Source organism: Pollicipes pollicipes, unplaced genomic scaffold, assembly GCF_011947565.3.
Source record: "Pollicipes pollicipes isolate AB1234 unplaced genomic scaffold, Ppol_2.1 Scaffold_4881;HRSCAF=5763_pilon_pilon_pilon, whole genome shotgun sequence".
Lineage (NCBI taxonomy): Eukaryota > Metazoa > Arthropoda > Thecostraca > Pollicipedomorpha > Pollicipedidae > Pollicipes > Pollicipes pollicipes.
Window position 1 is genome coordinate 28850359 of NW_023596576.1, and position 13053 is coordinate 28863411.

At 48.0% G+C, this 13053-nt stretch overlaps 1 protein-coding gene across 12 annotated transcripts in view; it reads left to right on the forward strand.

The window, feature by feature from the left end:
* The window catches only part of hlk (hulk), a 78979-nt gene that overhangs the window by 30696 nt on the left and 35230 nt on the right, over positions 1 to 13053 (forward strand). For all 12 annotated transcript variants that reach the window (XM_037224954.1, XM_037224952.1, XM_037224953.1 and 9 more), the window contains exons 6-14: positions 187 to 369; positions 526 to 657; positions 982 to 1164; positions 1660 to 1791; positions 5085 to 5267; positions 7776 to 7907; positions 10920 to 11102; positions 11711 to 11842; positions 12239 to 12430. In XM_037224954.1, the coding sequence (XP_037080849.1) occupies positions 187 to 369; positions 526 to 657; positions 982 to 1164; positions 1660 to 1791; positions 5085 to 5267; positions 7776 to 7907; positions 10920 to 11102; positions 11711 to 11842; positions 12239 to 12430 (1452 nt within the window). The remainder of the gene's footprint in view (positions 1 to 186; positions 370 to 525; positions 658 to 981; positions 1165 to 1659; positions 1792 to 5084; positions 5268 to 7775; positions 7908 to 10919; positions 11103 to 11710; positions 11843 to 12238; positions 12431 to 13053) is intronic.

Genomic DNA, 13053 nt, shown 5'->3' on the forward strand with positions numbered 1-13053 from the left:
CATCCAGTCATAAACAATGGAGCCGATGATGACCCACGCCGGCATACAGCGGCAAGAGAATATGTATGCTTTGTTCAGTACGCTTCTTTCTAGAATTGTCACGTAGTGCCGGGGCGGCAATGCTTCACTTTCATCGCATTTAGGTTTGGATATGACGTCTGCTGATGACGCACATTCCTGTTGTAGATCAGGAGGACGACGAAGACAGCAAAGCGGCTCTGAATGAGCTGGAGAACATTGATGATGAGTGCGACACCAGGGGCATCCACTTCGTCAAGACGGATGACGAAGACGCTGCCAAGGCGTACGGCATTGAGGAGTTCCCTACACTGGTCTACTTTGAAAATGAAATACCGAATGTATACGATGGTAAGTAAATTATTCACTTGTGGATAGTCACTGGGCAAGCAAATGGCGTTCAGAAAGAATTTTATGCTCTCCCGTTAAAATGTACGTTTGTTAGTCATCCGCCGTTAACTCCCTGATCATACGTGTAACTCAAGAACCGTCGTCTCTCCTGTTCAGGCGACCTCCAGAACGAAGACGAGGTGCTGGACTGGCTGGTTCACCAGCTAGAGTCGGATGAGATCGAGGACATCACAGACGAGATGCTGGATAAGCTCATCAAGGAAGAGCGACACGTTGCTGTCCTCTTTTGTAAGATGCCGATAGGATCGTACGCATCTGTAATGGAGTTGTAGGCATATTGACACTTGACAACCTTCTTCTGAATGGAAATAGCAAGATCATGCATCCTTTTCTCTCAGAGGCCTCCAACACGTGTATTGGGCATTTGGAGTTTTGTTTGAAGTTTACTAGCCAGTTTACTAGCCATCATATACATGCATAACTTTCCGTGAGGGGAACATAGTTGATGTCAGCACTTTCACGAAAGGTGTGACTCATTGTGATAAAGTGCAGTTTCGGAGTCGTGCCCAGCTGTGAGAGCTTGTGTTTTACCTGCGCCGCGATGTCTGCCAGATGACGAGAACGACAAAAAGTCTACGCGCGTTCTGGCCGAGTTGGAGAACATTGACGACGAGTGCGACAAAAACAAGATCGTATTTGTCAAGATCGACAGCGACGAGGAGGCCAAGGAGTATGGCATCGAGGACACACCAACACTGGTCTACTTTGAGGACGGCGTGCCAAGCGTATACGACGGTGAGTAGCCCTCTGGACCGCCGGGCCAGCGTGCCCTTGGTTTTGGTGGAGCGTACGCTAGCGTGCGTGGAGTGATAGCTAGCGACGCGTAGGCGGAGCTTTGGAAAAGCTGTTCCCAATCATGAATGCAGGCTTCAAATGGCCGACGCGCGTAAGAGGATGAGCGTGTTTCTTTCTACGGGCGCAAGGACTCGGTGGATGAGCTTCTTTGCTCGACAGATTGATGTATTTAACAGCACGGCTGATATGAAAGCTTATGACAGCTTCGTTTCCACGTGTGTTGACTCGTGCTTACAGTGTAGACACTGCTTCCGTACTCTGGTGTTATCATGGCGTTTGTTCCTAGATGATTCGGAGTATTGCTGCCACAGCGCATCCAGCAACAGGTTCATGTGGTATGAAGCCACTCATTCACATACTTGTGTTAGAAACTGCAAGATACACCACCCGTTTTGACCACATGAGCCGCGATCATGAGACCTCCATTGCCTCTAGGTGACCTGATGAAGGAGGAGGAAGTGCTCACCTGGTTGCTGGACCAAGTGGAGAATGAAATGATCGAGGATGTGACGGACGAGATGCTGGACAAGCTGATCGACGGCACTGGCCATCTGGCAGCGCTCTTCTGTACGTGCCCTCTCTTCACACAATGTTATTCTGTATGGCCTCATCCGCCTGTCTCTGTTCTGTATGAACTCCTTCGTCCGCCTCTCTTCCGTATAGACTCCTCCGTTCGTCTCTGTTCTGTATGAACTCCTTCATCCGCCTCTCTTCTGTATGAGCCCCTCCGTCCGTCTCTGTTCTGTATGGATTCCTCCGTTCGTCTCTATTCTGTATGGACTCTTTCGTCCGTCTTTGTTCTGTGCGGACTCCTCCGTCAGGCCCTGCTCTGTATGGACTCCTCCGTTCGTCTCTCCTCTGTACGGATTCCTTCGCCCGTCTCTGTCCTGTATGGACTCCTTCGTTGGTGTCTGCTCTGTCTGTACTCTTTCGCCCGTCTCTGTTCTGTATGGACTCTTCTGACTGTCTCTGTTCTGTACAGACTCCTTCTCTCGCCTCTGTTCTGGATGGATTCTTCTGTTTGTCGCTGTACTGAACGAGCTACTGAACCGATTTAGCCGAGAAGCACTTGCATTACAACTCATCCAGAAGTCGCTAGTCCCCTTCTCTCAACTCATCCAGGGGTCGCTAGTCCGCTTCTTTTGGAGATTGCTCAGCCACGTCAGCGATCACAAAAAATCGCTTCCTCAGGTGACGAAAAATGAGCTGTGAAGGTATGAGGTGACATTACGTCTCAAGCCTGAGTGAATCAAACTGTCGGATCTGACTGACTGACTGACTGACACATTCTGCATTCACTGAAAACGCTCCAAGGTGATGCGCGGCTCTGCGGTTCTCATAACGCCGATCTAAATCAGACCATATTATTTTAGTTGCATAAGGGTTTTCCGGAAAAACTCTAGGGTTTGTACCCTCAACGACATCAACAATGGTCCCGTGATTCTCAGGTCTCTTGGCCTCAGACAGTGATCATTATATCTCAGTCAAGTTCTAGTCCCAAACAAATACTGCTGAAAAAATTGGAGCAGTGCACGTGGTATCCTGTCGAAATTTATTTTCCTATAGATCACATCGAATATTTCCTCCAAGCAGCAGAACGTTCTGGCTGCAACTAGTAGCCTTTCAGCCCCAACCCCATCAACCCCTCTTGCACCTCAAAGGGAAATATGCATCGTTGCAGGGCAAGACAGAAGAGCAAACTTCCAGCTCAGTCTGGACGAGCCACTGACCTGACGTTTAAAGATGAAACGGGATTTATAGTGGCTGCACTGTTCCTGCTTTGCTCGACACCTGGTTGTTTCCCCACCGAACCTGTGCAGGGCTGCACGAGAAGCGAGGTCAACACTGAAAATGACCTCACCGAGTACACGTTTATGTTATGTGATGTCAGCACGCAACGACGTACCATTCTCTGCATGTGTAGAGAGCGCCCATGCGGCTTTTGTGCCACGGCGATGCACGTCGATGCACACCTTATGGTGAATGCTGCCTCTGTATGTTGGTCGTTGGATATACGCATTCTCTCCCGCAACGACAGCGATTTGAGTGTGAGATATCGCGCGGGATACGTGGCCTTCGTGCGTAAAACGTAGTGATACTAGTCAGTTCTTCCACCAGCCCAGGCCAAAGCCGTCCGTATCTCTCCGTTCCCATCTGACTGTTCCCGAGTGACATGTCAGGTGGTCAATGGAATAGGCGTGGGAGATGACCTTAGTCGTCAGGTGGCTCTGCACGGTGGCGGTGAGGCATTAAGTGGCTCGCCTTCGTGAAGTACGAGACGAAAGCTAAATCAGATCATTCGTGCCCCCAAAAACGGACGGCGTTTTGGGCCGCACGACGATTGATGTTCTCGTGCAGCGTACCTCAGCTTTAGTGCATGAACAACTGTCTTTGTTAGGTACGGGACGTCAATTGCAACCGTGCCCCATAAGCCCAGACCTTAGCTGTGGTTTCCCTGGCAACCTTACCTCCGCCAATGAACTGTGCGGCGCTGATAGGGAGGTCCTTCCTGATCATGGCATGCTGGTCGCCCCTTTTTTTTTTAGGGGCCAGCTTTTGGCCCATGGCCCTTTAGGGGCCATGGGTCATTTTACGAGTGGTGGTCGGTGTTTACGCCAGGAAATATGCAACAAGTGCGTGGGTTCAAAAAGCCTCTCGAAAGCAAGAAATCGCTGCGTTTTTCATGTTTTCATCATCCACTCTCAACAAGGCCTGTATTCGTAAACGTATTATATACCACTCGTTTAAAGCTCAATATGTCGCAAAAACGTGCACATCTGTAAAATAGGACTGCCAAAAACATCACTTGTGGTGAAGCGCAGACGATTCCTATCTACCTGGACGAGATATGCCTCACCCACTCCACCGGTACCCGGGATTTTCTCCACTGGCAGATTTACGTGGGTGTGAGGTGTGCGTATTTGCGTGCGTTTTGTGTGTAAGCATTTCCTTGTGTCGTGTTTGCCTGCGTTCACGTGTTAAGTTGAAGATGTGTGCGTGAATGTTGCACTGCGTGATGTTTGTGCGCGTGCGTGACACCCTGTGTGCTGTGTCTGTGCGTAAGTCGCTGCATGTGTGTGTGATCGTCCCGAGCGGCCGTGGGAGCTCGTGCGGCAGGATGCAGTGTCACGTGTAGTTGGTGCACTTGTAGTCGCCGTCGCCGTACTGAGAAAGCCATCACGTTTCGTCTGTTTCCAGCTGAGCACGACGACGTTACCGTCCTGTTTTGTGAGTATTTGACGCGGTGTTCCTGTCCCCCTAGAGACAGGCTCGCTTACACAGCTCCTCTGAACCCCACAAACGCGAACAGGACGGCAGAGTGCAGACACCTGACCCCACGCCGTAGACCGCAGCAGCAGTGGTTGTGCGCATGCGCCAACATGAGTCGTAGCTGCGAAATCAGTCGAAAGTTTCCCTTGGGTGGAGCCGCTTTTTCGCATGCCCAATTCGACATTCTTCCGAACATGTTTTGGGTGTCTTTCATCGAAATCCCGCATGTAAGAAAATACAAAGGGTTTGCCCTTTGTTTTTATGTATATAGTCCCACAACTGAAATTCACATTAGTTCAAGCAAAACAAAATAGCTTCAGATAAACGATTTTCTGAAATCCCTTTATTCCTTTCCATGTGCTCATCATATGAGCTCCACGTTTTGTGAGTCAAACATACAATGCACGACGATCCCACAACGACGCTCCCAGGGTGGGGTGGGCTGCGCGGTCTGCCTGTCAGTCATTTCCGGCCGCCTACGCAGGCATGCCTGCAAATGACACCATCTGTATCACCCGTCACGGCGCATGACACTTCGCACGTCTCCGACTCTTGCCGCTCACACCGCTTCGGTCGGCGCTGTCCTCTAGACGACAAGGGCCAGAAGAAGTCGCAGAAGGTGCTGCAGGAGCTGGAGAACATTGACGACGAGTGCGACGAGCACGGCATCGTCTTCGTCAAGATCGACAACACGGAAGAGGCGACCGAGTACGGCATCGAGCAGCTGCCTAAGCTCGTCTACTTTGAGAACGAGATTCCCAGTCTGTATGACGGTGAGCGGGTTAGGCCTGACGGGCCTGTAGTCTGTATGACGGTCAGCGGGTTAAGCCTGACGGGCCTGTAGCCTGTATGACGGTGAGCAGGTTAAGCCTGACGGGCGGGGTCGCAGCTCGTATCATGCCCCGTGTCAGGGAAATGACGCGTTACTGTAGTCTGCTGGCATTGGAACTCTCCCTCTTAAGGAACTGGAAGGCATCAGCATATAACGCTACGTTTGCGAGTCTCTGAGGAAGGCATCCTTCGGGTATGATTTAGTATTAAAAAAAGGTAGGTCGAAGTCGTGAATGACCGGAGTAAACCCGGGGTACAATGACACAAGGAACGTGCCACGGTGTTATGACATGTCGCGGTGACACTTGTGTCGCAATGCTATATCTTGTCAAGTCGATTGTATGATTTCCGGACAAATAGCCGAAATGCATCTAGCCGAATGTCTATTTGCCGAATGCATTTGGCCATATCCTGTTTTGTCGACATGTCTTTTGCCACCGTGTCAATAAGGGGATATATTAAAATTGACGAGCAATTTCCTCACGTCTTTTTGCCCATGTGTCACCTTGGCGAAATGTTAATAAGTCGCAATGCAAATTGGTCGAAATGCTTTTTAATCAAGTGCTAATTGCCGCGGCATTCTTGAGTCGACTTACATTTTCCAAAATGTTATTTTTATATGAACCAGGCAAAGTATGCTGGAATCGAACTATAATTACCTAAACTAAATTAAAAAGTACTGAAAAAATTGGTACCCAACTAAAGGATTAGTCGAATATTAATCTGCCGGGATGTCCAGCTGAGATGCGGGCTCAGTGCCAATCAACCAAATGTTCTTTCGTTGAATTCTTTGGCATCAAAATTTTGTTCATAGTTTTTAGACAATCGCCATTCAACCCTCGCTCTACGGGCGTTTTCTGCGCTGAACTCACGATGGGAGGCCCTAACTTTCGCCCCTAAAGTGGGTCGATGCGCTTCCCCCCCTGCCTTAACGTTTTCTGAGAATACCTTTCTGGCATGTCGTACACTCGCGCTCAAATTTTCGGAAGCCTATGAGGTATCTATTGCGTGTGTTTCGAAACCGAAGGTGTGTCCATAACTCTGTTGGTTTCTGCGTAGCGGCGGTTTTTCAGGAGCACTGCGTGACGTTCTACTGCCTGCGCGGGCGACGGGCGGCAGCCGACGATCTTCGTACTGTGCGCGGCCGGCTGACGCTGCTATATTAACGCAGCCATGTATTATATATGAATGCCCAGAACACATGGAATTAGACAACATTGTATGTAAAATTCAACATCACCTGTTCACGCTTCGTGTCGCTGCAAGGCAAGGATGTACAAGGTCGCAACGGTCTTGTACAGATGTGCATAAGAAAGTTTGACAAAGCATGTAAATGTTCGACTTCCAGCAAATTTTGACATGTTTCCCTGGCTAAATGAGCTCAATCATTGGCATGAAAGCATAAAACCTATTAACAACGGCGAGGTCTTGCTGGAAGCAGTCCACCGTTTTTCCGCTAGTTTCTATCTTTGTTAGTTTGGAAACTTCACGGGGCGCATCGACCCATCATCAGCAGGCGTTATGAAAAACGTCGAATCAGGGCGAGGTTTGAGGTCTCGGAAAGCAAGCAATCTTAAGCGATGAGAAAACAACATTTAGAATCTTTTGTCAAACTATATGATATAGATTTCACTGAACGATGGTAAATGTGACTTTTGGCATGTCAAATCGGGTATATCCGCCTGTTGTCGCAAGAACTAAGCTTGCCGCGACAATACGGAAAGCGGAGCTGAGTAATTAATAAAAACTGTATGGGATGGGCATGACGGGATATCGACAGATTTGACCTGTAATGTGCCATCTCAGGCCAAAGGGTTGAAGGCAGTTGTTCCATCGGCCCGCCCAGCTATGTTAAAAACTAACTAAAGGCCAAACGAAACCAAGTGCATTATGTCTTTAGCAATATAGGCTGCGTGCCACTAAACTCCTTCGTAGTAAATTCCAGTGACTAGTTACCCATACGGTGATGTTACGTTCGTATACTTGTCATCAATCACAGTAAAATTTCAGAAAACAGCTTTAGGTTGATTGGTCATTTGATGATTTTCCTTCCGTCTCATTCGTATAAATCCCATTTCGGCATACGGGCATTCGGCTAATTAGCATCCCGACTGATAAAACCTCGCCCATTTAGAATTTCGACCTATTGCATTCAACAATTTGCATGTCGTCAAAAAGAATCCTTGTCATAATCTTTGTCTCCATTTGGCCGTTCGCCTTTTTAACGTGGCAGAAAACCACGGCGGCAAAAACATATTCTCGTTTTCCTTCTTCGGTGAAAAAAACATTCGGTTAAGCGCCATTGGGCATCTGTCCTGGAACCAACTTGTACTGAACAGTGGATGAAAAATCCACAAATTCTGTTTCTAGAACTGCCTCAGACACTTTCCACTCTCAACCCCCTCCCCCTCCCGCCCGCTCATCAAGACATTTACCCGTGTGACCTTCAGGTGACCTGATGAACGAGGAGGAGGTGCTCGCCTGGCTTGTCCACCAGGTTAACTCGGACGAGATCGAGGACATCACAGACGAGATGCTCGACAAGATCATCGAGCGGAACCCCTATGTGGCAGCCGTTTTCTGTAAGTATGATCAATCCTGTCGATGATCCTCCAGGAGAAGGCAGTTTTGCAGCGGTTCATTTTGCGCAGCTTAAAGCACATTTAGGCATCGAGTGCATACCATTGTATTGGCTTCAGACAATTGCATATTTATATTTTTGTGTGAACACTGGACATACATTGTGAACACAGTCATGCATCCAGTGGTGTCATGCAATTTCGTAAGTTGAACTTTGGAACTGACGCTGTAGACAGATGGTAAAACAGTTAATTAACACCCTGCGTTTCGGGCACAGCGACCGCTGCGCCTGCTACGGTTGATTTGTGCCCACGGGAGTAGCTCGAAATTCCCTGACCTCTGATGTCCCTGAACAAGTATGGAAAAAGAGCACTGAATGCAATCGTTGCCGAACATTTGCAAGGATCTCATAACTTGGTCCCTTCTTCTATATCCAGGATCTTTTGGATCCCAGAATAATATCGAAATTTTGCCCCGAAGGGTTTTTGTTGGGACTGGCAACATTTTAGATGCATGAGGTAATCATGCGGGAGTCAATAGTTTTTCCGGGGTTTTGTCAAAGGAGTTTTCAAGATACAAATTGCATTTCTCTTTCACTTGGCCTTCCAGTTCCAGGATTCATTTTAGCAGAATGTCTGTTAAATTTTCAATGGACAAAAATGACGTCCCAATGTCAGAGAGGCTGCTCAAGCTGGTATCTCCTCCTGTCCTGGCATAAAGCTATCAAAGTCTGACGCTAATTTTCACTCCCGTTAAAATATTCCTATCCCAGCCTAACATCACAACGCATGGTGCTGCAAGCAGCCCGAAATGAGACGAATTGTTATCAGATTTAGAACAGGTTTAAAATTCCTTATATCGGAAAATTATATGGACTAAATGATTTGCATTCATCCTCCATGGTTCAAGTTATGTTCTTAAGTCCTGGTGCCATATTTTAAGGCTCTTATGTAAACCACGATATTTTATCACGGGCGTATGCGGTACCTCACTATAGCGGGGGGGGGGGGGGGGGTACAACTACAAATGTGTCACTGGCAGTAAGGTTGAGTGCGCCGCAGAAGCGCGCATGTTCTTACGTGTCGTAAGTTAACATCGCATGTTTTCGACCATTTGATTGTTACTTGTATACCTCAACTTTTTCAATGCCAGCATTTTGGCACGTGTATATTACGCCTACATATGCATTAAAGGGCACTTAAATGCTAGACATGCCTTACTTTGCACAAGCACTACCATATTCCATACACCTTACAGCAGTTTGGTAAGGGTGGGGTGGGGCACGCAGTCCGCGTGGCTGTCATGCCGTACCGGCCTGTTTTCTGTAGTTTGACCGAGGGCTCCCTAGGACCCAAGCTGCTTTATTAAACTCTACCGAATGATCCGTGATCCGTTTTGAATGAAATGAGATCTGTGATCCATTTTGATATTTCAGGACAGCCCACTAAATCCGCTTCCAGTTTGTTTAAGCTCCGCTGAATCACGTTTCATTTGTGGGATCCACGAATGTATCTGATGGAGACTGTGAAGGGTAGTTTCGGAGGAAAGCAATGTGCTGGAACCCGGCAAGACAAGGCAGCCTTTCGGCACTGAATCGGAACCCTCCCCCCCTGTCATGAACTTTTGAGGTACGCCTCCTGAAGAGGAAAGCAACGCGAACATTTCCAGGCTCGCTGTCCTGAACCATGACATTATCACATTGTGGTCGCTGCTCTCTCAATGTTTTTGTATCGTATTCGGTGCAATCCTTCCTGACACAATTCATACTGAGTGACTAATTCTCTCGTTTTCGCCTCTCGTTTTCAGCTGGTAAGTTTTTGGTGGTCGTGAGTACATTGTTTGGCCCCGCCTTCTCCCACCTCCCACCCCTGCTCTCTTCTACTCTGCCCTTTCATTCCCAACTGAGCCCCTTATTTCTCACTACTACACGCATGCTCCACAATGCTCAGGCATGAGCTGATGAGTACCCATGTTCCACAATGCTCAGGCATGAGCTGATGAGTACTCATGTTCTACAATGCTCAGGCATGAGCTGATGAGTACCCATGTTCCACAATGCTCAGACATGAGCTGATGAGCACTCATCGCCAGATCTAGCGCGCCTATGAAAACATAGACCGAGGCTTCTTGCGATGAGTCATGTGCTTTGCTATCCCTGCCATCCATAAAGGCTTCAGTCCTGAGTCGTCTTTGCTCCTCAGGCCAGATCGCTTTTGCTCTTCGTTTGGTCCCAGCTCTGCATTTTTAGCCCACAAAATCTGGCCGGAGCGTTGTTGCCGATGGTCTCTTGATGGGACGCGATGATGGCATATCCGGTAAATGTGGCCATGAACTCAGCTTCTTTTCTCTGGCAGCCGCACAGCAAACGACATGAAAGCCCGATAGCTATGATATGTTTGAAATGATTTCGGATTCCAAAACCAGCCAGGTGTGGCAGCCACTCGTCAAAAAATTGTCTGTCCAAATTGTTTCATTCACGTCACAAATCGCTACAAACAAACACCGCCACCCCATTGTTGAGCTGAGTCCTCCAATATGACGTCCACTCCAATGCTAAACGCGTCGGAGGGGCCAGGATTTCTCCACGGCCCCTCTCCCTGCCAAATGTGGATTTCGCTTGGATGTGTTGTTAAATGAAATTAAATGTTCGGCGATTAAAAGGCATGTTTAGAATGCCTGAGACAAGCTCATGTCGCATTGAATTGTTTCATTAAGCCCACGATTAATGTCATTCGTCCCTGCCCTCAAACTTGAGTTCAATGTGTCGTTAATCTTTCGGGTTGATAACGCGTACATAAGTTAACTGTAAGGTGTGGTGGGCACGTCAATTGTAATACCCACCTTTTTGCATCAGTGCCAACTACAGTTGATGTTCGGTGTTCATCCAAACCATACTGTTACGCCATAACCACTTTTTATTCATTAAGAATACAAGGGATTTTACCCTTACACTACTGAGAGGAGCGTAATGCGCCGTTCGTAACTGTAATGCAAACTTACCGGGAACTCTTCAGACGACAAAGATGACAAGCAGGACCTGAAGACGCTTGTCGAGCTGGAAAACATTGACGACGAGTGCGATAAACATGGCATCGTCTTCGTCAAGATCGACAATGACGAGGAAGCCAAGGAATATGGCATTGAGGAGATGCCCAAGCTTGTGTACTTCGAGAACCAGATTCCCAGCGTCTACGAAGGTAACTGTGCCCCTTCACTTTCATGTAATACCCCAAACACAGCATGTAAATGTTTGGTGGTGCTTTGTCCATCTCTCTCGGTTGGCGCCAGCAACGTCATGGATTTTGACATGCGTGACATGGCACATAATACAATCACGAATAATTGTCGTATGTTTGCATCACTTGTAGTCACTGATCAAAATAAACTGAAAAGCAATGACAATAGATGTAGCGGTAAATGTATACTATTGGTCGTTGTTTGAGTAAACTCCTGCAAAAACTGTCAGTGTGAAGGCTGGAGTGGGCTGCAGATGTTTCAGGACAGGCATTTGCCAAGCGAGGTCAAATGCCGATGAAATATGAATACTTGCCCACATAAAAGATGCTTCACAACTCACACATATATATATATATATATATATATATATATATATATAGATATAGAGAGAGAGAGAGATATATATATATATATATATATATATATATATATATATAGATATAGATATATATAGATATATATAGATATAGATATAGATATATATATATATATATATATATATATATATATATATATATATATATACATATACATAAATGGTTTGACTGGAGCGTGTCACTCTCCTCAGGCGACCTCAGCGACGAAGAGAAGGTTCTGGAATGGCTAATCCACCAGAAGGAGTCGTCCACAATTGAAGAGGTCACGGACGAGATTCTGGATGACCTGGTTAAGGACCACGGCTATGTTGCCGTGTATTTCAGTACGTAACCCGTAACCCGTAACCCGTGTTCTGCACCCAGACAATTCAGGGGCTATCTTTAAGTACTAGAAAGCACCTGCTCTAAAAAAATTGTTGTCTTTGTTTTGACCTGGTTCACCATGAAACTTACAAGGCAAACAGTCTCCAAGACTTCTGCCCTAAACGTAGGTTCGTTTTCAACACTTAGATTAACGCAGACACATAATCTGAACTGTGATTGACACGCATATAGCAGCAGACATAAGAGACCATTCCTTGCGCTCGATCTAATGCACTCCTTGACCCAGAAACGCATTTAGAAAACAACAGCACATGTCCCCTGAACGCAAAACAAGAGCACGCGGATACATACCGTCGCAGTTCCGAATCTCACCGGGCGTCCACTGCCGTGCCCAGGCGGTCCGTGCAAAGAGGGGGACCAGTGTAGCAGGCTGCTCGACGAGCTGGAGAACATCGACGATGAGACGGACGACCACGGCATCGTGTTCGTCACCACCGAGGAGACCGACTTCGCCAAGCAGTCGGCCGGCATCAAGAAGTTCCCGGCGCTTGTGCTGTACAAAAATGGCCAGCCGCTGGCCTACCCCGGTGGGTGGCCGACGGTGGGACCGATAGCGGGCCTATCCGATTGGGTGGACGGGGCGGGGTCGATGGTTGGCTTACCCCGGTGGGTGGGCGGCGGTGGGACCGATAGCGGACTTATCCCATCGGGTGGACGGGGCGGGGCCGATGGTTGGGCTACCCTGGTGGTCGGATGGGGCGAGACCGATGAGCGGCCTACCCCGGCGAATGAACGAAGTGGGACTGATGGGTGACCTATCCCGGAAGTGGACGGGTGGGACCGATGGATGGCCTATCCCGGTGAGTGGGCGTGGCGGGATCGATGGCTGGCTGCAGGGCTTCCAGTCTGATGTCAGCCCTGTGGGGTGTCAGGCTAGTTGTTGGGATGTAATTTTCAGGAGCATTGTCCAGACGACTCTAAAGCTTGATGACACGGTATGCTGAAGCGCGTCCGGCTGATCAGCTGAATGCGAGGCGCTCAGGCGGCGATGGTTGTGGGTCAATTTGACCCCACTGAGATTTCCGAAATTAGAAGAGATATAGATACCAAGGTCACAGGGTAGGTAAGACTGCAGGTAAACGCATTTATGTGAAATAGGTCAACGTCTAGTTCGTGACCTGGTCAACTAAGGTCAAACAACACCAAATCC